Source organism: Nymphaea colorata, chromosome 5, assembly GCF_008831285.2.
Source record: "Nymphaea colorata isolate Beijing-Zhang1983 chromosome 5, ASM883128v2, whole genome shotgun sequence".
Lineage (NCBI taxonomy): Eukaryota > Viridiplantae > Streptophyta > Magnoliopsida > Nymphaeales > Nymphaeaceae > Nymphaea > Nymphaea colorata.
The window spans coordinates 2273791-2301687 of NC_045142.1; the positions used below are offsets into that span (position 1 = coordinate 2273791).

The following is a 27897-nucleotide window of genomic DNA, read 5'->3' on the forward strand; positions in this document are numbered from 1 at the left end:
TTTTCAAGATTTCAGAAGCAACTTTTGGGTTCTTTCCAGGATGCTTCACCTAAGCATGTTTGCTTCCTGTGACTTTAGGAATTAATCAGTCCATTGCCAATGTTAAGTCCCCTGCAAATTAATTTGTTATTTAAAGAGTTGCTGCACTTGCAAAATGCATCCAGGGGGAAGGAGAAACTGAAGACGGGATTCTGAAAAATGAATTAATATTAGAAACACATGAATACTAATATAACCTATTGATACATTTTAGAGCATAACAATATTTGATCTATACAAAGAAAATGTGCCGTTTCATGGCAGCAATTACAAAACTTGCTACCACGGTTCCTCGGACGCAGCAAAAAAAAAAAATCAAACCACTTTGGACTTTATATCATACTGTGCACATTAGGTTCTCCACTGAGGTAGAATTTAATGCAATGGCATTTCAACTCAAGGGCTCAGTCATCCGGAGGATCGGAAAGAAGCATCTTCATTGTCTCGTATGTCATGAAGACTATGCCAACACTAGGAACAACCTTGTAGTATTCAGGAAGGATGCCTCTGTACAGTCCACGGAATCCTTCAGTCCGCACTATGTGTGCAAATGTTCCAAAAAGCCCCATATTATAAACACGAGGACGACCTGCAGCCCCTTCCAACTGTTTCCGCCGTCTTACCAGATCCAGAGGAAATGTCACTGGAAATCACATAAAAGGAATTCTCAGCAATCTGAAAAAAAAAAACTGTTCATTTTTCTAGTTAAAGCAGCCATATTAGACAGTTATTGTGGTGTGGAAGACTGACTTATTTTCAGAACGGGGCAAGATGAATGAAGAAAAAAAAAAACGTGCGAGCGACCACAACATTCCATCTTAGCAACACAAGAAAAGAGACACAAGTAACACTAATTCTGGAAACATCTTTGTTCCTCAGTAAGTGTCACCTTATAGAAATCAATGTCCAACAAGTCCAAGCAGAGCATTTCTCATCTACTAGCATAAAATACCACAACATCCCGTGCCTGTGCACTTGAATTTACATAGGTGTTATATGTTCAATGATATCCGTTCATGGAGTATAAATGCAAATACGGTAAAATTACTTGAAAAGATGCAGCTAAAATTGCTGAATCAATAAATGAGATACAAAAGGAGAAAAAGACTCAAGATTTTATCCTCATTACCTGTTGAGGATGCAATACCAGAGAGGCTTCCACAAGCCAAGCTGACAAGAATGGAAGAATCACTTGGCCTATCATAAAAATAAATAGCGATTAAGATAAATAAAATAAAATACCAAAAAAAATACAGTCATTCAGAATATAAAATCTGCCTCATTGATCTACAAAAAGAAAAAGTAGTACCTGTGTATTTGCCAAGATGATCTCAGAGTTTCATAGACACAAAAGCTTATTGATATATTGGGACCCACCCCCTGTATCATGAAAAACAATCTAGTCAAACAAGGACCAAAGGACAGCAGGCAGAACAGAATGCAAAAAGATTAGCATACCAGAAGCGTTGCACCTAAACCTTTGTAGAGTCCCCTAATGCCCTCATCTCTGCAAATGGTGCAAAGTGCATGTGAAATGCCCCTGTAATAGATGGCATTCGTCTGCAAAATTTCATACATAAGGAGTTCTGTTATTAATGCAAATCAATAATCCCGCCCAAAAAGATCACATCACGGTGCATGACAATGAATAGCTAATTCAATGAATGGATTCTGTTTAATGACATTCTGAAATGGACTATACAGATTCAGCATAAAGGCAAAAATGTCCTGAAAGCGCAACACAGGTATAGCTCATGTTTGTATGCGGTGGCAAATTCCATATCAGAATTCTTTTATACCAAAAGTGGAAAACTTGATCCTTTGGGTGAAAATGTGATAATATCAAGTATGAACTATCTTAGAGAAATGAATAGCACAGATGTAGCAGAAAAAGAATGTGTCAAATTCAACAAGAGAATCACATCAGAGAGAGAAAGGGCCCTGCTACATTCTTCAATATTATAAACATATATTTAATTAATAAAATAAACAAAAGATTCATGGCATACACCTTTCTTCAGTTCATTAGAATCATTCTGTAGGTTCCCTCTTTCTGTCACAAAATGTAAGTTCTTTTTTTTTTCTTATTCTCACTAGTTCTGACTTGCAGCTATTCAACCATGAAAGGATAGCTCTTCCAATAAAAACTTATAAACAGGAAAAATAATATGCATGCTAAGAACTAGCTGAGGAATTCAAATTCAGAGAGTTAACTCCAAGGAATCACTCTACAACAGGAGATACAGAAACAGATACCTGAGCAGCGAGCCTAGTTCTGACAAGATCCAATGGGTATGTAATAGAGGCTGCTGTTATTCCAGCTAAACCACCACCTACAAGGCGCACAAAAAGATCCACACTTGCATTTTCTCTATCCTTATCCAATGCAGGAATTGATTGCAAGAACTGAAATAAAAGATACCTGCTTTCCATCAGTAAATTTTATGGGAACGAAACAAAATTATTAGAAGAGATAAAAGAGAAATGAAATAAAATTTACTAACATTTTTATATCGCTCGTATGAATAAAAGCTGATTGATGAATATGGAAGACGATGCACTATTGTCACCAAATTTCCCTTCCAGAATGCTCTGAAACCTTCTTCATAAACAATACGAGAAGCCTCACGCCATATGCTAGGCTTGCTCAGAGTAGCAACATCAGAGTGCATCCCTTGTAGCTGAGATGACAGGATAATACAATTGAGACATGACACAAGTATCAGTTAACAATGTGTTACATGGATTTAACTTCTACAAGCATTAAGTATCCTTGTCTGCTACTGATAGACACTGACATCAACACATATCCGACATTTCTTAAGAGTTATGCTTCTTTTTTCCTTATTTTACATAAAATAGGCTTTCCTTTTTTATCAAAATATATAAAGAAAAGAGTGAGCAGGAGCTGAGGTGCAACCCCTCCTTTGCTCCCTTTTGGTAAGATATTAAGTGAAAGAAGAAGGGACACCACTCCACTCCACTTCATATACATAGCATGTCAGTATTCTCTGTGCCAGACGAAGGCAAACAATGTTGGGCACAAATACTTGTTTCAGTGCATAAGTACTGTAAACTGTTAGCTACTAGCATAAGGTGTCAGGGCATTCATAAATAGACCAGCAAGATATAGCATACTCAAAGGTAAAATTTGCATTTGGTGAACTTCGTTACAAGATAAAAATGCCAATTTTCTTGTCTTCAAGAAAGGTTGAGGCCCTGAGGGCATATAGCATAATTCTGACACAAACCCTCAACAGAAAGATAAAGTAGCTTCTAGTAATCCATTTGCTGACTTGGTAATTGACAAACGACTTTCTTTGATTGTTATAGTTGATTTATAGTTGATTTACTTTTATCAGTTAAGTGATAAGTCCAAAACAACATCTGTCGGATAAAAACAGAAACTAAACCAAATATGAAACAGTGAACAGTGGCTCCTCATGATGCATCCCACGCTACAACAAGGACCAATTTTCAACGCCACATGTTTACTCTTATGATCTTGATTATGATGTTCCTCATGTTTAGGTTGAAATTCTTGCCCTCCATAGTCTAAACATGTCAAAGTGTCCAACCCTGGCCTCCATAGTCTAAACAACATGTCAAAGTGTCCTAAACTCTTAATCGCTGATCCAGGATCGCATTTTAAAAATGGCGTGTGACCGCTGACTCTCATGTGCAGGTCCCCCCTTGCCCACCTAACATGAATCTTATTCAAGTACGTGAAATTCAAGCAAAAAAGAAGACTACCATCATAACACCCCCTTTATCCACCTTGCCCAAGCATATGAATAAGAATGATCACATCCAGAACCGTCACAACCAGGAAGGGAAATGACAATGCTGGAGTCCATCGTCTCACTGAACGCGAACTCCAACTTCCCAAAACTTGGTATTGGTACCACTGCACTTCCTTTGTCTGAATTCAGAACCGACTTTTATCTCTTGACGGAACATATTTTCTCACCTCACCGAGCTGAAATATCAAAGCTCTGCACGAAATTTCTGACTCGTAACCACCCCTAATTACAGGACTAACAATTCCCACTAATCCTTTATAATTTTAGCCTGGGACAACAATCAATAAGCGAAGAATACTGACAGGAACAAGAATAATGCAAGGGCAACAGCAAACACGTTTATTGCATACATGATTTTATTCTCCATAGCCTCAAGTCCTATAGATGAGATTTCCAAATTCAGAACTCACTCTCATAATTTTATTTTTTATTTTTTTTAAAAAAAAAGAAGAAGAAAAGGGAGACCAAAACAGGAAGGGGAGAAAACGGCTGACCTGGAAGAGGATGGTAAGGCGCGCCAGCGGCGCTGTGCAGGTCTTGCTGACGGCGCCCGCGATGCCACCGGCGAGCAGCTGGGAAATAGTCCCGATCTGCGACTGCTGCACAGAGTGCGTGTATTTTCTGACACCGGCGCGGTCGAGGCTGCCCGAGTTCAGCGACTGCGAGCACGCCGATAGGTGCGCTCTCGCCGTCCCCTGGTGGTGAAGCCTCCCGTCGGCCGCTGCCGCCGCTTCCGTCTGCATCTCCCAAACCAGAAACGACCCTTCCCCACCTCTTCCTCTTCCCTCCCAAAGCCTCTTTCCGTTTCGGAAGTACCTCAAGCAGCAGAGCTCCGTCCCCAAAGCCCAAACCAGAACTCCTCCTTCTTCGTCACATCTCTCTCTCTCTCCCTCTCCCTTCCTTCTTCTGCACTCCTCCGTTCCAGGAGTCAAGACCGCAGTCTTCCCGTTCGGAGTGAAGACAACTCCTATTTCCTCGTAGAGTTTTATGGGCTCAAAATTCGGGATATTGTTTTCTGGAAATGACCGGAAAAAAGAGGAAATCTCGGGAAAAAAGAGAAGTAGGTGAGCCCTAAGCGGGAATGGCCGGAGATGTGGGAAATTTCGAATATCCACGGGCCTCGAATATTCCCACGCGGCCGAAATCGTTTATTAATAAACTTAGGAAATGAAAAGATTTGCTTCTCCCTATCATCTGCTCTCCGTTTTTTATTCGAATCGGTCGTTGGAACTTGTGAATCGGATCAGTTTAAACTCCTTAAGCATCCGTTTAGGAACAGTGTTTCCATCTTAATTTCATGCATGTAACTTAAAAATTGATTAGACTGTCCGATACTTTTACTTTAAAAAGTATTTTATGAATCTACTTTAATTTTTTTGATGTTAATTGATACCGAACTGCTCCTAAGGAACGTATGATACCAAGAACAAACCGTTTTTGTTTCGTAGGATATGGTGCTTTTTTTTTTCCCGACGTTTGCAACTGTTAATAACAAGTCGAAGATAGATGATGACTTCAAATCCAAGATAAACAATGACTTGTAGAATCTGTTCTACGATTTGGCATCTTGGATCATGATGAACATTATCTTTAGTAATATCCTAATCTGAATTTTTTTTGTCTCGGGATAAAGCGCAGAGACAGAGTGTTATCCTTTGTAAGTTCAAACGAGTTTTTAGGAGGCGTTTGACACCCTGAAAAAATAATCTGAGGTGTATTATATGGAAAAGTTTTGGCACAAGGTTCCCACGATCAAACAAGGGTGGAATTGCCTTGTAGGAGCAAATCTTTAAGGGGAAAAAAATCAGAGATGGAGATTCATTTTTTTCCCTTCGAAATAGATATTCGGAAAGAGTATCTTGGCCATGAAATACTTTTTCAGCATGTCTAAACGCCCCGTTATTGGCCTTCCCTACCAAATTTTCTTAATTGAAATTTCTCTTTTGAACTTGAAAACAAATTGTGAGTAGTATCTCTCTTGGCTTACGGATAGGTTAAGGCCTTTGGGCGTGTTTGAATGAAAAGTTTCACGAGATACAGTCTCTGTGGACCGGTGCAGCGAAGAGCGTTCTCAGACTTTTCTTCATTGTACGTCTTATTGATAATATTGATAACAGTAACAAGTTGTTGCTGTCTCATAAATCTGTCTCATTTTTTTGGGTATATTTATATAACACTGCATCATCGTGGGTCATGAATTTATTCTAATATTTAAAGTAGATTCATAAGACAATGACAACTTGTTACTGTTGTCAAACATGCTGCTAAGTTACAAGAAAAAAAAAAGGTTGTCTTACCACAAAGGGTACGAGAGTAAAAGTCATCCCAACAGCTATTCAAACACCCCATGGGTGGGCGTTTTTTCACCTTGGTTCTCATATCAGAGGAGATGCAATCTCAGATTTGAAATCTCAAATATGAGGTTTTGGCCTATGGATCTCAAATCCTTATTTTTGTTAATGATGATAATTTATCTTTGATGGGTTCCATACAAAAGGGACTTTAGATCAGCTTCGTAGCCCTGATCCGAAGCTATCAAACACACCCTAAACTTAAAAAGTTTGAGAGTTTTACGCCATGAAATATATAAAATGAACAAATTGGTCAACCTATGATCTTTCCATCCAGAAAAAAAAAAAAAAAAACATTCAATATGTATGGCTTTGGTGCACTTCACATAGATGCAGTTTGTGAACTGATGGCTCATGTTGATTAGTCAGGGACCATGAATCTTTTGGTGGCCCATATTACTTCATGAGATGCATTGGTAGATGCATGAAATGAAGCATGAAAGAAAATATATGCTTTCTTATAAGAATCCAATGCATAAACAATATGTTATTTCCATGCATGATAGTGACTTCCAAAGGATTCATGGCATCTTTCTCAGCAATATTTTTCCCTGTCATATTCACCACTAACTTTTTTATGTGCCTTCTGTACTCTGCACTTAGAGAACATGCTCCCCATCAGATTGTGATTGCCTGCCACACTCTCCAACAAGTTCATGGCCATAAATAGTTGGGAAATTTCCATTAGAACCGGCCCTATATATATATATATATATATATATATATATATATATATATATATATATATATATATATATATATATATATATATATATATATATATATATATATATATATATATATATATATATATATATATATTATATATATATATATATATATATATATATATATATATATATATATATATATATAGAGAGAGAGAGAGAGAGAGAGAGAAGCATCTCTCTATAATCTTATCAATTATACATGTGCAAACGCCAGCATGCACGTATCCCTCAGATACTTGGACACTTTCGTGCATAAAGAAGAGAAAGAAAGTCTTTTAAGTAAAAGAAATCTTGGTTGTGACTGCGATCTTATCCTCTCTTGTTGGATAAGTTTCCCAGTAACGCCATTTTCATCTCATCAGCATACATGATTCTCATCAACTTGCACTTGGAAAAAAAAATTAATTAGAGAGTTGCCCACTTGGATTACGCCATTTGTCTGGATATTTCTCACTATAATGCGCGATCTACTTAACGACTTCAAGTTGAAGAAGGTCAAGAGTTCAATACCGGACGTGAGCACGGCCGGCTCGCATTCCGGCTAACCCACGACTCGCCTATCTGACAAGGGAGGAGAAAGAAAACTAAGTTGTTTTGTCTTGTTATCATTGTATTTTTTTTAATTTTTGTCTCTATTTGACTTTGGTATGGGACCAATGAAATTGATGAAAAATGAAGTAAATGTGCAAGCAATATGAAAACAAGGCAGTGTGACAGGCATGACAAAGAGTTGGTAGTTGACACCAACCTCTCATGAGATCACAGGATACATGAGAAGAGAACAAGCTAGGCTGCCCACTGGCTCGGCTGCATGCCTGAGGTTTGACGAGTGGCGGAGCCGCATGATGGTTGGTGCGAGGAGTTGTCCACACCAACCTCACATATTTATTTTTACATTAATGTTTTGATATATTTGATTGTTTTTATATATATACCCTAAAAGCATTAAAATTATTAAATTAGTGTCCCTCCAACCAAAATTTCTGGCTCCGCCAATGCGTTTGACGGTGGTTGTGCTTGAGAATAGGACCAACGACAGCCAGAGACTGACTCTCTATAGTCTATAGTGTAATATTGGTTCAAATATGGATCAGGCAAGCTAGTACAGACTCACCTCAACTCTGCAGGCAAGAGCATGGTGGGTCCAGCCCAGCTTGACCGTGTCCTAAGTAAAGGCAGTGTTCGGCGGGCTAGGTTGGCTCGAATAAGGCTCACAATGTCCTGAAATGCCCAAAAACGTTTCTGAACTTACCAGGCTCTTCAGGTGAGCTCCATTGGTTTACCAAGCTAGGATTGATCAAAGTTAGCTCTTATCAGGCTGGACATCTACGTGCCTTATATTTTAATTTATTAAGGGCGGCGGCAGGTGTGGGTACGTGTGGGCAATTGCCCACACAGGCCGGATCCCAAAAACTGCCTAATTTTTTGTCGATATTTGTAAGCAATTTTTCTCATTTACATATTGGTGCTCCTTCACCAAAATTTTTCTGACTCTGCCGTGGTTTTAAATTAGAGATTTAGTTAATTCTTGGAGATTGTGCATGGTTTCTAATTAGACTGAAGTCTGGTTCCTGATTTGTGCTTGGATAAAGGGAGGGGAGTGGGTAGCGAGGTTTCATTTTTTAAAGTAAAATGCTGACAAAAGAGATGAGGACCTAACCCGTTTGGTACACAACGTAGGTATGCATCTTTTTCATAGGCATTTTTTAAATATTAAGAAAAATGTTTTTGCTCCTTTTTATTAAAAAAAATATATCAGTCATTGAGGGTTGTATTGAAGATGTCAATAGATCGGATTCAAATCAGATATATTCATAACTCTGCCTGTTTTTTTAGATATTCATATATTTGTATTTGAATAAGAACAAATAAAAGTTATATTCAAATCTGAATCTAAAAAATCCGATTTCACAATCTAAATCCAATCTGAATCATATTTTTACATTCATATCTAAATTCGAATTTAAATTTTGAACCCATTTTGATTGGTTTTCAAAATGTAAAACCATTGAATATAAGATATTTATTTAAAACTAAATCCAATCTGAATGTGAACAGATATTCATGCATGTCTGATTTGATTGGATGTCATTTTTACATCTGAATCCAATCTGATTTCTTAATTATATATATATGTACCAATATTTGCAACAAAGACTCGGTCATATATAATTGGAGATTCCTAACAAGTTCCCCAAACATTTAATATTAAATAATGACGTGATTGAGCACTAACATTCCGGGAACGTGAGTTCGATTCGGTGGAAAGCAATCGTGTTAAGGAAGAAAGAATGGATTCTCTATAATTGATCATGCTTTATATAAAAGAAGAAGATAGATTTGGGTTTCTTGAGGGGCGGGGAAGCATATGGAACAAATGAATGAGAATGTGCTTGAAGGAATCACTTGTTTGCTTTCTTTTAAGTTTTATCAGGTTTTGGATCCCAAACAGCTAGGTACATTGGAAATTGTGCCGCAATCATAGAAAAATCATACAAGGTGTCTTTGCTACCAAACAAACATTCATCAAATCTTAAACAAACATTCATCAAATATTGATTACATTTAGATTCAATTTAAAAGTTATATTCGAGAGTTAATTTAAAGGTCGGATTTAGATTTATGAATTCAGATTTTGGATTCAGATGTGGTATAAAATTTTCTCTGTCAAAATTCGAGTCTAAATTCAAATCTAAATATGTAAATATCCCAAAAATCAGATGTCGAGTCTAAATTCAAATCTGAATATATAAATATCCCAAAAATCAGATGTGGTGAAATATACATCCAATTCAAATCTGAACCATTAACATGTCCCGTCCCTAAAATGAAGACCTTCTTATTTACTATCGAAGTTATTTTTGTCATTGTCAACTCCTAACCCACTATCTCATACTAGAAGTTACATATAATCTATATAGCCTGCTTTCTGAAAAGTGCAAGCTGTATTAAAAAACTAGAAACATGAAGCCCGTGTTTGACATTTGGGCAAATGGCAGGGCTGTAAATGAAAATTTTCCCCGTAAATATCAATGAGGTCATGCGCACAACTTGTGTTGGGAATGATTGGCTAATTTTTGAAAAAAAATGCTTCGAGTTTCCAAAATTTTCGTAAAACTCCTTATGAACCGTCTCATTTCCCATCCGCAAGTTGTGTGAGAAAGTAATATATTTATCCATTTTAAGACCTAACAACACCTATCAAGTTTGACATTAGAGGTCAGAAAAATGTCATTAAAATCATACCTGGGAAAAAATTCTAAGCTACATTAATGTTGGACAGTCCCTATTATCTTGCCTTACTTGTTTGTTATAGACGTGACAAAGATTTTTTTTTTCTTGGCAAGAAAACGGATAAAGCAATTAAGGCCCAAGCAGAGTAAGACTCGGCACCGGGTCGGGTGGCCGGTGAGTACCTAGTACCCAACCTGACTTGGGCTCAATAAAAAGGGTACCAGTTCTCGGGTGGGCTAATCATTTTTATTAATTTTAATATTTATTATAATTTTTAATATATATTATTTTATATTAAAATATATATTTGATATTAAAAAATATATTTTATAATTTAATTGGACTGGGTCCAGCCGAGCTGGGGCTCAGGTTTTGGATGGTTTCCACAAGTAAAATGAAACATGACTCAAGTGAAAAAAAAGTTTAGTTAGGAAAATAGTAAAGAAGAATATACTCTCGAATACTAGTTCTTGTGAAAATAATATTCTTTTGGCAAAAACATTTGTATTATATAATTCCACTATGTTGTTTAATTATAATCAAATATATTTGTCTCTATATTATATACATATTTAATGCACGAACATAGGCCATACTTTATATACTAAAGATGCACGAAACGAAACATGACAGAAAATGTATTGCTTTTCATTAGAATCCCATGTGGAAGTACAATATCATTCAGGCGCGCGTGATAATTATGACATTTAAAAAACCAAGCATGTAAAAGACAAGCTGAATCCCGAACCACATTTAGCAGTTAGCCAGTTATGTGGCCAATTCAATGGTGTCATATGTGAAGTATTAAATAATTCTTAAGTTTTTTAAAGCTATTCTTATTTTTTTTATTTTCTAAATAAATTTTTTGAATATTTTTTTGCCAACTCTCCGGAATCGGTGCATCGATCAATTTACTAGGTCAGCATCCTCTCATATTTAGTTCATAAACAGATTTATTTTTTCACTCGTTATTTGCCAAAATCTCATTATATTCATGTTGGCTTCACCATTGGCCTATTTGATGATTATGGAAGTATAGACATACCTCGAATAGGCCAAAGCCTCCCATTTTTCCCCAGCCCCAGGGTTTGGGGTTGTTTCGAAACTTAAGTGAGAAGCAGAACACCCACCAACTCAAGTGAAACAGATCCATAGTTTGTAGTCGAAAGGAGTGACGACAATAGGCATCGAATTGCCAAGCATACTTTTACCAGCCTACTAGCCAAACCAACTATGTTGCACCCCTCAGGACAGTGCTAAGCATCAAGAAGTCGTCAATAAGAAAGAAGTGAAAAGGCTTCCCTACTTGCAACCTACTCGCAAACAACCTCTTGACCGATAAATAGCTAGAACGAGTCGAGTCGAGCCAAACTAAACCAGGAATGGGCTCGGCTCTTATTGGCTAGCCCTATAAGCAAGTTCTATTACAGCAAACTAACTGACAAATTAAATTGAGATTTATGGGTTCATTAAGTGCAAGTGGGCAATCACGTGTAGATTGGTTGGTGAAGAAAAAGAGGAGCCAGACCAATTGAAGAAGAAGATGATGCAAATTGGAAGAGAAAATCCCAACAACAACCATAATTTATGCTTGTGAAAGAGTAAAGTTTAGCAAATAGCAAGCTAGTTTCTGCGGGTCAGTACTGCTGGAGGTGCTTCAGAGCCAGGTACTTCTTAAGCGGCAGCAGTGAGTTTACCAATAAAGAAGGGACAAAGAAAGGACCCCCCATTATAATTAGCCAAGGCAGATGAATATGCAGTGGACAGAAGACATGATCATAAAATGAATTACAAATCATTAACCAATTATTTAATATGATAATAATATAAAGCTAGAGAGAGAGACCATAAAAATGCAAAATATATATACATATAGGCAATGGCTAATGAAACTATGTTTCAAGTTTTTTTGCTTCTTCAAAACAACCACTTTTAGAGTGGGAAGAAAAGTAGCCCCAAGGCTAGTTAGAGACAGGAGGTGTGTCTTCAATCCGAACCGACGGTGAACTATACTCTTCTACTATCAGTGGCGGAGGGAGGGGGGGCTCGCCTAGGCCATGATCTCAACTTGACCAATGAAACAAAAAATACATTAAAAAAATAAGTTTTTAATTGCACCATGTATTTTTTGGATTTGAATTCAATTTGGTCTTATCCGGATCTACGGTTAGACTGTCGGCCTGTCCCTGAAGAAAATTCTGGTTCTGCCCCTATCTGTTGTAACCTAGTACCAATGCAGCTCTGAATTCCGAAAACAACTAAAACGAGAGAAGCTTCGCCCTGTCCCTCAGGCAGTGGAATTAACCCTCTTGGTACCAAAAAGTGAAAAAGACATTGAAAAAAAAAAGGGACAAATTAAAGGTAAGCGTGTGAGGGGAAAAATAGTTGGATCTCACAATGTAATCTAAGTTGAGTATAAAATCATTTGGGATGAATCCAAGCAAAAAAAAGTCCCAAATTGCAATGATTAATGCCAAAATAAAGGGAAAAGACAAAGAAATAAAGATCAGAATCTCAAAATAATACAGCTTGGTTTTATCATTTTAATAAGTTTGTGAATAGATTTTGCGACAAGGCATATGTTTAGTACATCCCTTTTGAGCTCCTCCTTACCTACTGAAGAATTACTCTTCAACCCTGCTGAACGGGACATCATAATTAATCTCGAATGCAGTGTCACTCCGCATTAAAATCTTTGGCCGGACGGATTCTGAGACAGATATAGTTTGCCAGACATATCCAAACAGATGACTATATATATATATATATATATATATATATATATATATATATAAAGCATATCATTTGGGTAAGGGATAAAACCCACACTCATTAAATGAATTGGATATTGGATTACATCTAAGCCCTAGTATCCATTATGCATATTGTTTATATATAAGTTGGCAAAACAAGCAGAAAATTAGTGTTTAACGAACTACTTAAGCAAAACCATTCTGAAATGGAAACTTGCTGCCTACCAACTTTCACCCTATTCGTTACACTTTTTACAACATAAGCAGTTGATGTCTCGAGAGTTTGAAATGGAAACTTGCTGCCTACCAACCTTCACCGTATCCGTTACACCAATTCCCTTGAGAATAAGCCCATGAGCCCTCTCCATTAATTCTAATGGCAGGCGATTGATCATGGAGCTGATCATTGACAAATCTACATGAATCCAGCTGTTTGAGCCCTAACAATGGGTCAAGGCTTAAGTAACTGCAACATTTTTTGCAAGATATACTGATCTTATTGAAATATTTATTTGACATTGCATCGGAAATAACTGTTTCACATGATATACCAATGAATTCAATGGGCATCCAATTCACATAATTGCAAGAGCACAGCAAGTAATATTTCCTTCAGAGAAGTACTAACGATGGAAACATGTTATAACTTTTAAGATAGAGAACTCATTCACATGGGTCATGAATGGCCAAAATACTGCTTCTTAGAACGAAAATCGGATATCCCTTTCTTTGGCGGAGTTAGTTGATAGAATCACGGTTCAAATGGGACACTACAGAAAAATGCAACGAGAATGCTCTGATACCAATACGATGCAGTGCACATGATTTTTAAATTCAAAGCCGGACTATAGTCAGCTGCAGCTAAGGGAAGAAGAGGGAAATTCAAGGCGGAAATCTTAGCTGAAGTAAAATGTGGAAACAAAAAAAAGGTGAAGCTTATCAACTAAATATTCAGCAACAAAAACGGATCCTACATGGATCTAGTGCAGGGATATGATTCTACCTGGATCCAGTTGCATGGATCCTGATCTCTAGTTATTTAGATCCTAATATTATGGTATATGAACTGGTTGAATTAAAACTACAAAAAGCAATATCAAAAATCAGTCCATCCCTGAGAAGGTTGGTGCAATGAATGGAGTGGAGGTTATTAGGCAGCCAGTATCAAATTTGAACTCCCTTAGCATCCACTTTTTATGCTCGACATCTATGTCACCAGAATGCAGGGTGCGGGTGTGGGTGCCGGTGCGATACATCTCAAAAAATTACGGCGCTGCGATGAGGGTATTTATTATTATTATTAATTTATTATTATAATATATTAATAATATCAAATTTGATAAAAAAACAAAAAAAAACTGAAATCAATAGGGTGCGGGTTGGGTGCGAATCTGGGTTGCAGTCGCACCAGCACCCGCGTCGCGTCGACGCGGGTGCGTCAAGGGTTGTCGCACCCTGGTGACATAGCTCAACATCGAAAGCAGCCTTAGACTCTGAGAGGAAATCTTGTGTTGATCGAGTCTGGACGGCAGACTAATTGGGTTGTAGAAAAGATTTGAATCTTTGATAAAATAACCAGCATCGACCTCAGAACTACTTGTGTTATAAAAGGTGTAACGGAGAGGGTGAAGGTTGGTAGGCAGCAAGTTTCCATTTCAAACTATCGAGACATCAACTACTTGTGTTGTAAAAGGTGTAACGGATAGGATGAAGGTTGGCAGGCAGCAAGTTTCCATTTCAAACTCTCGAGACATCAACTACTTGTGTTGTAAAAGGTGTAACGGATAGGATGAAAGTTGGTAGGCAGCAAGTTTCCATTTCAAACTCTCGAGACATCAACTACTTGTGTTGTAAAAGGTGTAACGGATAGGATGAAAGTTGGTAGGCAGCAAGTTTCCATTTCAAACTCTCGAGACATCAACTACTTGTGTTGTAAAAAGAAACGCATGTATATAAGTTGAAGCATAACATATGTCACTTTGACATACCAAAAAGTAGACCTAATACCCAGATGAATGGAATACCCAAAAGTCGGGCTTTAACTCTTAGTATATGTAGGATGAAATATGCTTCCTGCTCACCCAAAAAAGTATCCAGGGACTTAAACAAAACATTTTAACGGCTTTCAAACAATTAGACTGTGGTTTTCCTGCAACCCGGAAGAGAACCCATGGGCCTCACAAAATATTTTACCTGCTTTCAATTAGAGCGGTGTTTGCCTGCCCAAGGAGCTGACTTTCATGACAATATAATTATGACTGCCCATCTGCCAATTGCAAAACTAGCTAACCAGCTGCCACACCAACCAGCTTGAGATATTTTGTGCCATGGGACAACATTTTCCCATGCATGTTGAATCTATTGGTTGGTAGGTTTATGGAAAATTGACAATGCTGTTGTTTCACTTGGAATACTATTCCCAATAAAATACCATTTTGTCATAGATATTGAAGCAATGAATGCATGATAGTTTGGTGGAAGATTTGACTATATGTATCTCATCTCTTATTGCCTTCAGCTAACTTTTCTTTGGTCAGCAAGTGCAAAAGAAAGTTAGATATGGGTAAGGTGTACAAAGGGGCCTTGTGTACTTGGCATTGTATATCAATAGAGTTTTTTGGGAGAAATTTCTTGTCAGGGACAAAATTTTGCCTTTATTTCAAGAATATGAAGTTCACAATCTGAATTTTATCATATGGATCATCGTTTTTTTTTTAGAATAATGTTGGCATCTGCTGTTAGTCTCAATGCCGATCTAGAGTGCCTTAAGTTTTGTGGGCTTCCTCTTTTGTTTTTTCAAAGTGATTAGTTTACCATGTGGATAAGTTCCTGTCTAAGACTGGCCCGAGTCAATGATGACGAATCGGGTTTGACTCGGGCCAAACAAACATTGATTCGTCCAGGATTTGCTCCGCCCATTTTCATTTCGACTCGGTTCAAGCTTGATCTGGGTCAACTCGGGCGAGTCGTGACTGAAGCTTAACAACCTCGCCACACGCATTTGGATTTGGGTCGTGTTCCAGTTTCGGATTCAAACCGATTGGCAAAGACCAACTTGACCCGGGAGTTAATTACAAAACAAATATGTAAATATGGTTTTATTAGGTTCTAAAAATTAACGGTCTTAATTTTCTTAGCTCACAAAATTGAATCCACATTTGACTGATCTCTCTCTCTCTCTCTCTCTCTCTCTCTCTATATATATATATATATATATATATATATATATATATAATGAACACACATTCTTTACCCTTGATATGATGGTGCTCTATCTTTTCTGTACTTTGAAACATTGGAGATGGTTTATAAAGTAAAACCAAATCTTCCTATAAAGAGAGATATGCATGCAGAATATTATTCCAAACTTTGCTGGTTGGTTTCTTCTGAATGTCTTGATGCCTTCAAGCTGAGATGTGATGACAGCGCATTGAGTGGCAGAAAGGCAGCCATGACAGTGGGTACTGGAAGTTGCATACATGTGGCTGCAGGGTGCTAGAAAAAGTAATCACAATGATGGAAATGGAAACAGTAAAGAAAATTTTTGACTGAAACTGGTTGACCTGGCTGCTCAAGCAGTGATTGCCATTCCATGGATACTACATGGTTCTTTCAACTTTTTCAAATGTTAGTGGAAGAACATTGATTTTATTCAAATAAAAAAAAAAGAGTAAATATTGGTGATATTGACCCCCATTAATTGGTCGAAAAATGTTATAAAATTTGGCATATTCTAGGATTAATTAAGATAAAGAAAAGGTGGAATAGCTAGAGTCATTTGACAATAGCAACAATGTTTTTTGAATTTGTTTCAAAGATTAAAACAAATTAAAGGGTTCGTGCCCCATAAATTTACCCCAAAGATTAGGTCAGATTCACAGAACTTTCATTATAGTGTTCTATTGATATGTTCTAATTTCAAAGTAGATTCATAGGACACTGCCAAAATGTCTTTGCTACCGAACGATTCCTTTAAAGGGTCGTTTGGCCAGTGAAACACTTTATAAATGTTTCATGAAATTCATAAACATCTATTTCTACTGCTCCTTCTGCTCTAATCTTTAGTATAGATTCATGCAACACTCACATAGTGCTCCAACTACCAAACAACCTCTAAAGAATATTGCAATTTAGTATTTTATTCAAACATTTAACACAGATTAAGTGTTAGTATTCCTGTTGCCAAGCATCTCCTATGACATTAATTTGAAAAATTTAAACTTTAACTCGACTTGGGGTAGTTTACAATTTAGATTGTGATGCAACAAAATCATAGTATTTTCTAATATTAATGGAACTAATTTTTTGAAATCTTTTGGAACGATCTTATCTGTAGTTTCTGTGCTCTTGTTGCTTTTTAGTGCAGAGTTTGATTCAAGAAGTCGACTTTCCCTGTTAGGGATAACGTGAGGAGTCTGTCCCACATCGAGTAGGCGGCCATTGAAAGAAACCCTAGACTGTGAAACCAAATCTGAGATCCGATCTACCAATCATGGCACCAAAAAGAGAAAGATTGTGGGAACTGATGAAGGATCTAATGTGGCACAAGTTCTGCAACCATGAAGCCAAACTAAGAAAGATTTTGGACAAACCAGTGTGCCAAAAGATTGGTATCTCACAATCTATAAGTATTAGTATCTCTTTTTCTTTCGACGCTTTATGGGCAAAAGCTTGTTCAAAACGGCGTTGGAATTGGATCCTTTCTTTTTTGCAGAAGGGGCAGGCTAGCTTTTGAAAAGACAGCAAAGGCGATCTCTTTTTTTTTTTTTTTTTTTAAGCAATAGTCTGAAGTTCGAACTTTGAACATTTAAAATAGAGAATTTTTTCTGTTTTGTCAACAATATTAACGCCATTTCTTGATGGTTTTAAGTGTAGGTTTTTTCCGTTGTAAGCCAGTTTAAATATTTGTGAAATACGTAGTAAAGGAGTTCAAAGTGACTTCTTCATTTGATAAGAAGTTGTTTAGCTCATTAATTATATTGAGTGAAAAAAAAAAAATAGTTAGGAGGGAGGCGAGATGAAGCTCCAATGCTTTTTCTGGCTGCACCATGTAACGGGTCCACACTAAAAACCAAAATGCAAGATTAATGAAGGGATTTAAAGGCTGCCCAGCCACATGTCCGTTTCCTGATTAGAAGCTCACTGGACCCTGAAGGCGATAATCACCATGCAGCAGAGAAGAGGATGGACGACATTAACAGAATCATGGAAGCTCGTAGCCATCCGAAGACACTGCTTTAGTTTTTAATTAACTTGCAGCGACTGACAGGAAGCACGTGGAGTTTTCGAAGACGACATTTGATCATTACGATCTTTAGTTGTTCTTTTATATGCAGATTAAAATATGGAAGAGCGAATTTAATAATGTTATGTGGTATAAGAGAGAGATGCATATTGTTCTTCTTGTTTTTGTCCCGTTGTACTTACACTGTCGTGAGTCAGATAAAGAGACGGGAGAGAGATGGAGTGTAAAGGGTAGGTGGGGATGATTAGTGCGATAATAATGGAGAGAACTGTAGAAGGGAACAATCAGGTCATCACCCTCTCGATGGCGACGCCACCCATCTCATTAACTGCACCACCACAAACGTCAAATCCCTCCAACTCTCAGCAGAACTGATCAGAGAAGAGAGAGGGAGAGACATTAATGGCCCATGAACAGTGGAACAGTGTTAAGGATAGACAGCTACGACCCTCTATGCATGTGCTTGCCTTTCAACGTGATCTGTGAATGTTGTTGGCCTCGCTCTCTCCCTCTTTCTCTCTCATAAAGTTCGAATTTCGAAATGATGAGATCCCCGAACATACAGTTCTCAATAGAAAAGAGAGAGAGAGAGGCAGAACGAGAATTTCTAACGTGTCGATATGGAATAGAATAACCAGAAAGGAAATTTACTTTGCATGATAAAGACGCACGTAGTACAGGCACGGATCAATGGGAGGCTCTCTCTCTCTCTCTCTCTCTCTCTCTAAAAACCCTCACAGGATATGACGGAACAAGACATAATGTAAATTATGGATCATAGCATGCATTTCCATTGCAACACCCGACAGAGATTATCAGCGAGGAACATTCTTTTTCCAACGTCGTTCAAATCCTAATGGAAGTCTCTTTCTCTCTCTCTCTCAATCTACCTCCATATATATATATATATCTATATATATATATATATAGGTTTGAAGAGAGAAATAAAGATCGGAGAGAGTTTATCTTCATGTAGCTATCAAACTAGAAAAATCAAAACAGACCGGACGATTCTACAGAACACAACATTTAAAATATAATCCTCCTTAAATTTTGATCACTAAAATAGTATACAGAAGTTATTTTCTAATTTTCACGAATACAAACTAAGAGAGAGAGAGAGATATATATATATATCGATACTGTACGTTCATCTCCTCGCAGCTTCTGCTCCCTCGGTTCAGGCAAACTTGCTTCGCCCGACGAATCTCTTCATTTTTTTTTCCGTTTGGAACCCCATCGACAGAACGGCTTCAAATCTTTCACAAGAGGCCATTCTTCTCGATCTACACATCCCTGATAAATCTTCTGCGTAATTAACCCACAAAATCATGCAACAACTGCCCACTTAAATTTTTTCTGATCTGATCGCGTTGGTCTTCGAATCCGCTCATAGTATAAGCACTGCTTCCACGCTCGCCGTTATCCGGCCTCTTGGGGTTACTGCCAGCGCTGAGATTGTTGCTGTGATTATCCTCGATGGTGAATCCGTGCATGGTATCATGGTGGGGAGCCGGCAAACAGACCCCATTGTGGTGAAGCCCCAGCGTCAAGGAAACCCCACCGGCCCCGCTCCTGACGCGGGTCACATTGGAGAAGAGCTCGTTGGAATGATAAGGATCGGCGACGTTCCCCACGGCTCCGCCGCTGCCAGAACAGTCACCGGCCATGATCGGCAAGCCATCGGCACGTGAACGTTTCATCGGCTGGACGAGGCTCTGTAGATTGGACGAACCATTGGCCTGATCGGCATAAGCAAAGTTTTCCGATGGCGACTTGGCACTAGGGTGCACATCCAGGGTTAGCTGACCCTGCTGGTTCCTACCATTGCTCCCGTCTCCAGCATGGATGGAATCTGGCTTCCTCACCGAATTGAGATCCACGGACGATGAAGAATCGCGTGTCTCCAGCGAATGAATCTCCTCAACCAAGGGCTTCCATAGTCGCACCCTGGCATTGATGAACCAGTTCGAGACCTGCCCACCACCATCATCATTCAACACCATAGATAACAATTCATCTCAGAGATGTAACTAAACCAAACACATAATCTTGTAACATCATAGGTGTCATTCAATATGATGCAAAAATATGAACACCGATATCATCATCAAAGGGAAATACATAGTATGATGTGTTCATAACACACGTATCATCATCATACTCATATATATGATGCAATAATAACAAAAGCATCATGACACGTATCATCATCAGAGGGCTCATATATAATATGATGCGATAATAACAAAAGCATCATGACAACACAAGTATGGCATAAGTTAACCAACCTGGTTTCTGGTAAGCCCCGTTTGTTTAGCTAATATTTGCTTATCCGTATCGGTAGGGTACCTGCAACCATATCATTCACCATAATTGCAAAAAAAATTATTCACATATACATATATATATATATATATATATATATATATAAAGATTATATCTACGCGTATATCTATATATATGACTGCTGATTTGTGAAATAAAGGCCTCGATTCTTGAAAAATAGTGAAATTTATTGCATCTCAAGTATCAAAGGCCTAGATTTTGCACAAAAAGGAGAAAAAAAGCGAGCAGATTCCGAGCAAAACCAACAGCACGGTTAGAGGGACAAAATAATCGACCTGGATTTGTTATCGTACACCAAAATAGAAATAGAGTGGAATCGCAAATATCATTCTTCCAAAAACAATGAAAAAAAAAATCCACCAACCTTCCATTCAACGAATACGATGAAAAAACTAAGGCGCGAGAGAACCAGCGAACGTATAGCTGATCAATCTTATCAATGCACAGTGCTCATCCTCTCAGTAGCCCGCAGAAAAAGGAATACAATATCAGGGAAGCAAAAGCAAGAAGGCGTGAAGCTAGGAGGGAAAGCCTCAAGGCTATGATGAGGCCCTACTGTAAGTTGGCAAAGGCTAAAAGAAAGAGAAGGAGAAGCAAATGCAGAAAGAAGGCAGAAGCATGATTCCATCACTAGGAAGATGACACCTCCCTCCCCACCAAAGAGTACGTTCAGGCTTCACGTGAGAGTGAACCAAACTATATATATATATATATATATATATAGCCAGAATCTCAAACTTTTAGCTAAGTTTCACGTGAAACCAAAGCGTACCCTAAAAGATCTATAACACTGCAACTACACCCGCAACACAGAAAGAAACCAAGATTGCAAGCTTACGGATGCAAGAAGTGTTCGAAGAGCCAGGCCCGGAGAACAGTCACGGCGCGCTCCGGCAGCCCCCGCTGCGGCCGCCAAACGTGCTGCGGATGAGGCTCAACCACACTAGACCCCTCACCGCCACCCCGCTGCTGGCCTTCCAGCCTCAGGCCCGAGATCTCGTCCCTCACAGCCGCGCCCGGGGAGAAGCAGTCCTCGCCGAGGAGCTTGCATGTGAACTTGAGCTGGTCGTTGATGGCGTTCTTCAGGTAGCGGAAGTGCTTAGACATGGACTTGAGGGCCATGGAGGTGTAGGGGGCAGCGTTGCTCAGACCGGCTACGGATTCAAAGGAGGTGACTACCATCTGAAGCTGTCGGTAGTAGTGCCTGTACCGCCTGTAAACCTGAGAGAACAGAGACCAAGGATGAGGTCAAACACCCACATTTACTGTGCCGTGGCTACAGAACTTCTTGTTGGTCGATGGCAACAACCACAACGTTGTAAATGGTAAACTACAAAAGAGTACCATTGATCAAGTGTGAAAGGACAACCCCAGTATTGCCTTGGAATATATTCCCAAATTACAGATACAACCATAATTTATGGAAGAGCCATTAGATAAGCAATTTGTTGAACACAGAAACATAACATAACTGTACTGTCTTAACCCTCTCTGTGCCTATCATGCTTGAGAGGAGGAGAAAGCAGTAATAGATTTGAAAGGTAGACAGCACAAAAGGCAGACAAGAAAAGACTTTAAATAACAAGAAGAAACCAAAGGCCAGGTGACTAATGTGAACAGGCAGATGAGAGACAATATAAAAACACAGTAACAGGAAACATGGTGGAAGCATTAGTAGTACAGTTCCAACCATATATAAGAAGAAATATTCACAAATTACAGAAACTAGTGAGTTTCGATTGGGGAACGTGTTAAACTCGATTTACTGTATTAATGTGGGCTTTGCCAAGAGTAATTAGTATCTTTACAAGCAACGTTATTAAACAGAAGATACCCAGCCAGAATAAGTCAAAAGTATGATTGTATATGGAAATATTTGCAGAACACCGAGAAATTGATTCTCGAAGTTAAAATGTTTAGTTTCGTACTCTTAATTTAAGACATGCAATGCCACAAGCTTCACTCAGTTCCTGACCAGTAAAATAAAATAAAGAATCCCCAGAGAATGTAAGTTAAACAAGTGGTACCACTGCATGCACAGCGAGTTGCAATGCCAGAGTCCATGGAATTATTACAGAGAAGAAATGCTACCATTATAATCAGATTTAGTTTCTTTACTATCTCAAGATGGTACTTCCAGCCTACATTTTCTAATGGCTTCTTTACTAGAAAGAACTTCAACCTCAGAGGTAAACCAAGTTTTTCTGAAACTGCATTCTCTGCACTGTACAGTTCGAAACCCTCAAAAGTAGATTGAAAAATGAAACAACCGGCACAATAAGATCATAAAGATGGCAGACTAAGTGTTCAGCTAAAGTTACTGTAACTTTCACTCCTCACGGGGCTCCACAAATGAATCCAAGAATCCTCCCCTCTGGCATCTGCTCTTCTGTCTAGAAGCATACTGCCATATTCCAATGACTAGAAATCTGAACTTAAAGTTTAAGTTGCCAAAATGATTGCTGATCTGTCTATACACTATCATCGTGCTATGAGAATGGGCACTAGATGTAACATCATGCAGGAGTCTACCATGAATAATACTTCACATGTAACATGAGCTTCTCCTAGATTAGATTATCAAAAATGCACCCGATAGCATTTACAAACTGAGACCTAATTGGCAACGGAATCAGGATTTACCAACTTAATAGATCACTTAGAGACAAAGTACCCAATGTCTTTTTGAATTCACCACGGCAGAGTGCACTGCAAACCATGAGGAGGCCACTACCAGCACACAGGAAAGAGTTAAGCAAATCGAGGGGTTTCCAAGCTCTGCTATCAGAAGATATAATTGTCACAGTTTTCTGACTTCAGAGGACATAACCCAATGTAATTCCAATTGAAAGATTATCTTCCTATGTGGTATCCCTTAACACAGTAACAGACTAGAGACTTAGAATCTATGCATGCATGCCAGATAAGACATCAATACCGATTAATTATGTGATTCTCATTATTCACTATTCATTGGGCTTGAAGTATTCCCTTCCGAATTAACCCATCAACCAATGACAAGGAAGTTTAAATTGATCCACCCATCGAAAACATGGTACATATTATGAACCTCAAAACAAGTTTTCAAATAGGCCCAACCAAGAAAAGGAGTGAACACTGTTGAAGACAGCTGCAAAAGAAAGCTGAACATGAAAGAATCTTCACACACACTAAGGCACATGACAAAATCCATGTGCAAAAATATGCAAAGATATTCCTTCAACCATCAGATAGCTATCAAGAACATACATCACCGGCAATCAAATAGCACAAGTATCAATATGTACAGAATACGGAGTGACACAACAAGCATAAAGTTTGATGACACAAGCAAAATAATACAACGATATGGCATGAGATAAGCAGGCACTCAACACATTTTCTTAACAGGAGTAAGATAAGGTCACATGTCGACAGTGGACCCTGGAGACAGGGCAAAGGAGGGGGGCTTCAGCCTCTCACCCGAACAGTATGGTTCCCTCCCGCTCAACCGGCCAGTGGCCTATATGATCGTGGCACATGATTCATGAAATCAAAGCAGTTAAAGCAAAATTTAACCCATTGATACTGACTGAGGGCCACTGGCCGCACATTTGTTGCTCACATGGAAGCAGTGCATCACACACACACACATAAGCAAGTACTGGGTGGGGGTGGACGGACAGAGAGAGGGGGGAGAAAGAGAGGGGAGAGAGATCCGTCTAATTGTCAAATCAAGCCCTTCTACTTCATATTCATAGAAAGTAAATTTTTTTTTTTTTCAGTTGACATGCAATAAAAGCAAAAAAATTTAAGAGTTTGAAACACATCATAGCACTAGTTCAACAGGAACAGTTAGTGGGGCCAGAAACCCTCAGAAGGGAAAGAGAACTAATTAATGTTGCAGTATATTGAAGATTTTTCCATATTAAGTAACATTGAAGCTTCTTCACAATATATATGCGAGATCCAAGGGACAGGAAGCTCTACAGAGAGGACGTTACAGATACTCAATATGAAATCTACAGGTATGATAATGATACTAAACCATGAAAACAAACAAAAAAGTAGGAAAAAGCAAATAGGAGGGACTACTCAAAAACGAACAGAAGATTTTGGTCAGAAATCCTGAGCAAAGAGAAACGCACCAACACCACTCAGACGCATATGGCTTCAATCGAACATTTCGACTATCACAAAGGAATAATTTATATATAAATCTGGAACCTCACGTTGAACTAAAAAGGAACAGACAGAAACTAAATTGTAGCAACTTTCGCCAATAACTTTCAGCAGAAAACGAAAAAAAAAGGCACTTAATATGAGAAAAGAAGCTTGTTTCACAGAACAAGAACAAGGGAAACGACTTGCCTCATCAAGCATGGAAACAAGCCTGGTCTTCTTTTTCCGGTGCTCATTCCGATCGGCAACAGAAGAAATCGGATTTTCGTTCCTGGGTTCCGCACGGCAAGCAGCAGAAGGATAAACAGATGAAGTTGACGAGATGCAGGGGGGATTCAGCACCCCAGCTGCGGAGACATCACAAGACACACCGGAGCCCCCACAGCTTCCGTCAACCTCAACTTGCTGACCCTTGGAAGACTGAAGGCTTCCGGCACCGCCGTCACCAACGCCGCCCAAAGCCACCTTAACCTTACCCACGTTGCAGAACTCATCGAGCAGCTGCTGTGCGGGCTTCAAGAACTTGGAGTTCTTCAGCACGCTAGCGTAGCCAGTGAACGGACCGAGCGGCACCGGATTCTTCTGAATCCCGGACACGGACGGGCCGTAGATCAAGCCAGCGCTGTCTTTCTGAAATGAACAGTAGTCCCCAAAACTCCCCACACAGTCTTGCTTCTGCTTCTCATGCCGGTTGATGCTGTAGACAGAAGCAGCGGTTGGAGCCAAATTCTGATGGTCAAATCTGGCTTCATACTGCTGCAAGTGCAATTCCGGCGGATTGTGGAAAGATAGAGATAAAGACAAGCCTTGTCCTGTTGAATCCGTCTTGAAGGCTCCATGGTTGGCATCATCGCCACCAACAAAACAACCTTCACCCCACTGCTGAGCTCTCAAATCCCCATGCCTGTGATTCAACTCATGAAAATCAGACTGGCCACTCTGCAAATTCCCAAAGCTAGGCACAAGAAGCCCCTGGCTGTGCTCCCTAATCCTGATCTCTTGTGGAATCTGTGAAAGTAACTGAGGTTGGTGAACTGGGTGCTGCTGCAGAAAGCCCAGAGGCAGTTCTGTGAAACTCTTGCTGTGCCCGTCACCTTCACCTTCATTGACAACAGAAAGAGAAGACTGAGCATCTGGGTTGTACATGGGAAACCCACCCCCTACAGAGCCCAAAACCATAGAGCCCACAACTGGGTTCTGGGTGCCTTGATTCTGCAAGCAATTGACGATGTAGTCAGTGTTGGTCTGAGAATTCAGGCCCTTCCATCCACTGTCGCTCTGAATAATGCTGTCCTTGACAGGTGGGTAATCTGCGGAGGCTTGGAAGTTAATCATCTCGGATGAGATCATTCCATTGGGATCATGGAGAGGCATTAATCCTCCAATTCCGGGTAACCCGGAGAACTCACTTCTCGATAGCCCACTGTTCCTCGATTCCTCAACTTCTTGAGATTGAAGAACAAAGTTGGGGATCCCAGCAGAGGGAGAAGAAGAAGAAGAGCCGGAGATGTGCTGAGCTATCCTGAGCTTGTCCCTTCTGATCTGTTGAGCAACATGAGGCTGCTGAGAGGAACCGAGCTGGTTTATTCTGTGGTGGAAAGGATGCATGAGCTCAAAACTCTCAGACATGGGTTCCCTTCTTGGAGTCAAAGCTCACTCTAGGACCATCTTGTTCTCCAAGCCTGTGACTCCACAAACACACACTCTTCCTCACAATTCAATCAAACGAAGACAATAATAGTATTTTGTGGCAAAAGAAAACAAAGTTGCACTGTTCATTGAGTGATGTACAAGCCCCACACCATTAAAGAGACAAAGAGAGAGAGAGAAAGAGAGAGAGCTACCAACCTGTAAGGCCATCCACCCAGAGCAGGAAAAGCATAAGAAACAAGAAGATCACGAAATCAACGTCAATCTGCAGGGACGACCATGAAATAACGATATTTAGACGGCCTTGATTTGATGCCACGCCCAGCAGGAAAAGAGAAGGAGAGAGAGAGAGAAGAAGAAGAAAAAGCAAGAGAAATTCCTGAACGCAATCAGCAACAAGAGAGTGAGAGAGAAGACCACGCATGGTTCAAAAACGTTTATAAACACTGCAAGGTAAGTCCACAACGCAATCTAAGAAACAGAACAGAAAGGAAAAAAGTGAAACTTCTTCAGATATTTCAAAAGAAAATTTAAAGAAAAAAATACCATAAGATCACAACAGCATGAAAATTACCCTACCAACCAACACACATCACCAAATCTCCTTCCCTCAAAGGAAACCACACAAAATCTACACAGGCACATGACAGAAACGTATCAGAGGTTAAGATACCTATCATTTGAGAATCAAACACTTCAAGTTTTTACCACCTTCCCTTCCGCGAGAAAAAAGAAGGAAAAGTGAGAGGAACGGTGGAGTGAAGAGGGTCGGAGGGGGGGAAACAACAGGATGGCAACAGTAGAGAAGAGAGAAGTAAGAAAAGCTTATCATTATCACACTGGCACTTGCAGTGTCAGAAGCAACAGAAGCACACCCTCCATAGACGCCACCGCCTTGATTTATGCGACCCTCCCTGAAAACCGGCTTTCACCGGTCACCGTCTCCAACGAAGCATAAATAATCTACCATTTTACTTACCAGTAAATGATAAATATATATTATCATATTTACTGATAGATCGACCCCTCGCTCCAAACACAGCAATCTTCACTCCCCACTTTCTCATCTCCATTTGCTTTTTGCTCATGAAAGAAAAGAAGGCAAAGGAGATCCAAATTCCAAACACCCCCCAACTGCAACCCCTTTGCCTCCCCCCTCTTACAAATCTCAGTTTCTCTCTCTTCTCTCTCTCTCTCTCTCTCTCTAGACTCTGCCGTCCAAATGCTTTTTTCTAACACGTAATTTATCGCCAGTTTTCATTTAGCGGCCAATTTCTCATGTTCTAATTCAGGAAACCGCCGTTTTTTTTCCAAAATTTGGCGTTGGCTGCTTTCTTTTTTATTTACGAATGACCATCCAACTTTTGGTATATTTACAAAGGTCACTTAATGTCTGACTATTTACAAAGTAATTCACATCTACATGCTTTATGATTGAAAACATTAAAATATAATTTTACTTCCAATATAAAAATGGATGCCCTTAAATACAAGGTTATCATAACTTACATCCTGTTTTTTTTTTTCTCATCAATATATGGTTGTTGCGGTTGTAACGTATGTTGTAGAGATTGGGATTAC

The 27897-nt window shown here is 39.1% G+C and overlaps 2 protein-coding genes across 5 annotated transcripts; both read right to left on the reverse strand.

The window, feature by feature from the left end:
* Positions 1-189: 189 nt before the first annotated feature.
* Positions 190-4906, reverse strand: LOC116255323 (uncharacterized). Its single transcript, XM_031631127.2, has 7 exons — positions 4337-4906; positions 2544-2720; positions 2296-2445; positions 1498-1599; positions 1349-1419; positions 1169-1236; positions 190-682 (listed from the first exon to the last, which is right to left on the reverse strand). Exons 1-7 carry the CDS (start codon positions 4583-4585, stop codon positions 444-446), a joined length of 1056 nt encoding a protein of 351 aa, XP_031486987.1. The 5' UTR covers positions 4586-4906; the 3' UTR covers positions 190-443.
* A 14278-nt stretch (positions 4907-19184) lies between these two features.
* LOC116254279 (BEL1-like homeodomain protein 6) lies at positions 19185-27484 on the reverse strand. Of its 4 annotated transcripts, none has more exons than XM_050077917.1 (6): positions 27144-27484; positions 26515-26579; positions 24856-26348; positions 21344-21726; positions 20448-20508; positions 19185-20132 (listed from the first exon to the last, which is right to left on the reverse strand). In XM_050077917.1, exons 3-6 carry the CDS (start codon positions 26293-26295, stop codon positions 19473-19475), a joined length of 2544 nt encoding a protein of 847 aa, XP_049933874.1. In that variant the 5' UTR covers positions 26296-26348; positions 26515-26579; positions 27144-27484; the 3' UTR covers positions 19185-19472. The 4 variants fall into 4 exon arrangements, with proteins under 4 accessions (XP_049933874.1, XP_031485415.1, XP_031485416.1 ...); XM_031629555.2 differs by having other exon boundaries at positions 26515-26581; positions 26990-27484; XM_031629556.2 differs by having other exon boundaries at positions 26515-26695; positions 26990-27484.
* Between the last annotated feature and the right edge of the window lie 413 nt (positions 27485-27897).